A 1,666-nucleotide genomic window follows, 5' to 3' on the forward strand; every position below is an offset into this window, starting at 1 on the left:
AATTAATTTTATAATGAATGCTGAGTGTATTACAAATCATCAATATAATTATGCAAGATATGAAGATAAATAAATTTGGGATATCACTATTAATTGGTGGTTAACTAATTAAGATATTGTATTCATATATAATTTGGGGAAATACATTAATGGGTAATATGTGATTAGATTAATGTCCTAATTGTTAATATTTAGAAAAGGGAAAATCATTTTCAATATTGACCTATTTAAAATATATAAAATCTTGAGTATTAATTAAATCTATGATTTTGCATGCACTCTTTTAATAAAATTGAAGCATATATATATCACACATAATTCAGTCATTTTTATAATCATACACATTTCCATATACATGCTTACTATGACGACTGCAATCTTATTTGGTTTGGTTTTAGCCAACTTATTTGTAACAGGTTATTATTTTAATGTTTTTTTTTATATGAGCACTATAATTATTCCACAATTTTGGTTAGAAATTGTTTTATTCTTTTGTGGAAATTCAGGTGTAAAATCTATAGGAGTGTGCAATGGAGCATTGGGAGATAATTTACCAATCGATCAAGAAGTTGTGAATCTTTGCAATGCAAATGGTATTCGAAAGATGCGACTTTACGCCCCAAAACAAGAAACCCTAGAAGCCTTAAGAGATTCCAACTTCTTCCTCATTCTCGACGCCCCAAATGTTCAAGAACTCGCATCTGATCCCTCGGTCGCGTCACAATGGGTCAAGACTAACGTGGTACCATATTGGCCAGGTATCCAATTCAAATATATAGCTGTAGGAAATGAAATTGATCCAGCCAGCGATATTGCACAATTTGTCCACCCCGCCATGATCAACATGCATAACGCCTTGATATCCGAGGGTTTAGGAGAAGTGATTAAGGTCTCAACCGCTACGTGGCCAGCGATCTTGGGAGTATCGTACCCTCCATCCCAAAGCTCTTTTAGGGATGACGCTAGGGCGTTCCTAGATCCAATTATAAGATTTTTAGACGATACTCAATCTCAACTTCTAGTGAACATATACCCTTATTTTAGCTATAAGGGTAATCCCCAAGATATTTCACTATCCTACGCTTTATTTACCTCACAAGAAGTCGTGGTATCGGATGAAGGTCTTGGATACACAAATCTTTTTGACGCCATTTTGGATTCAGTATACGCTGCTTTAGAAAAGGCAGGATCGCCCTTAGGTGGGGTTATCGTGTCGGAGACTGGATGGCCTTCGGATGGGGGATTCGCGGCAAGTTTGGAGAATGCGGGGACCTATTATACAAACTTAATTAACCATGTAAAGAGTGGAAATAATACCCCAAGGAGACCTCAAACGGCTATAGATGTTTACTTGTTTGGTATGTTTGATGAGAATTTAAAGAATGGAGAAGAAACTGAGAAGCACTTTGGAATCTTCACTCCGGACATGCAACCAAAATATCAACTTTCTTTTTAGTTAAGAAATGTAATTTATTTTATCTATGTAAGTATAGGAATAATTATCATTACATAAGCAAATATTATTTACTTATTCTAATTCATTAGGCAAGTTGTTCATTTTCTTTGAATTATATATATATATATATATATATATATATATATTATATTTATATTTATATTTATATTTATATTTATATTTATGTGCAATTCTATGGTGAACTGTATC

The 1,666-nt window shown here is 33.2% G+C and overlaps 1 protein-coding gene across 1 annotated transcript; it reads left to right on the forward strand.

The window, feature by feature from the left end:
• Positions 1-425: 425 nt before the first annotated feature.
• LOC124940762 (glucan endo-1,3-beta-glucosidase-like) lies at positions 426-1,456 on the forward strand. The gene has a single exon (XM_047481301.1). It carries the CDS (start codon positions 443-445, stop codon positions 1,454-1,456), a length of 1,014 nt encoding a protein of 337 aa, XP_047337257.1. The 5' UTR covers positions 426-442.
• Positions 1,457-1,666: the final 210 nt, after the last annotated feature.

Source organism: Impatiens glandulifera, chromosome 5, assembly GCF_907164915.1.
Source record: "Impatiens glandulifera chromosome 5, dImpGla2.1, whole genome shotgun sequence".
NCBI lineage: Eukaryota > Viridiplantae > Streptophyta > Magnoliopsida > Ericales > Balsaminaceae > Impatiens > Impatiens glandulifera.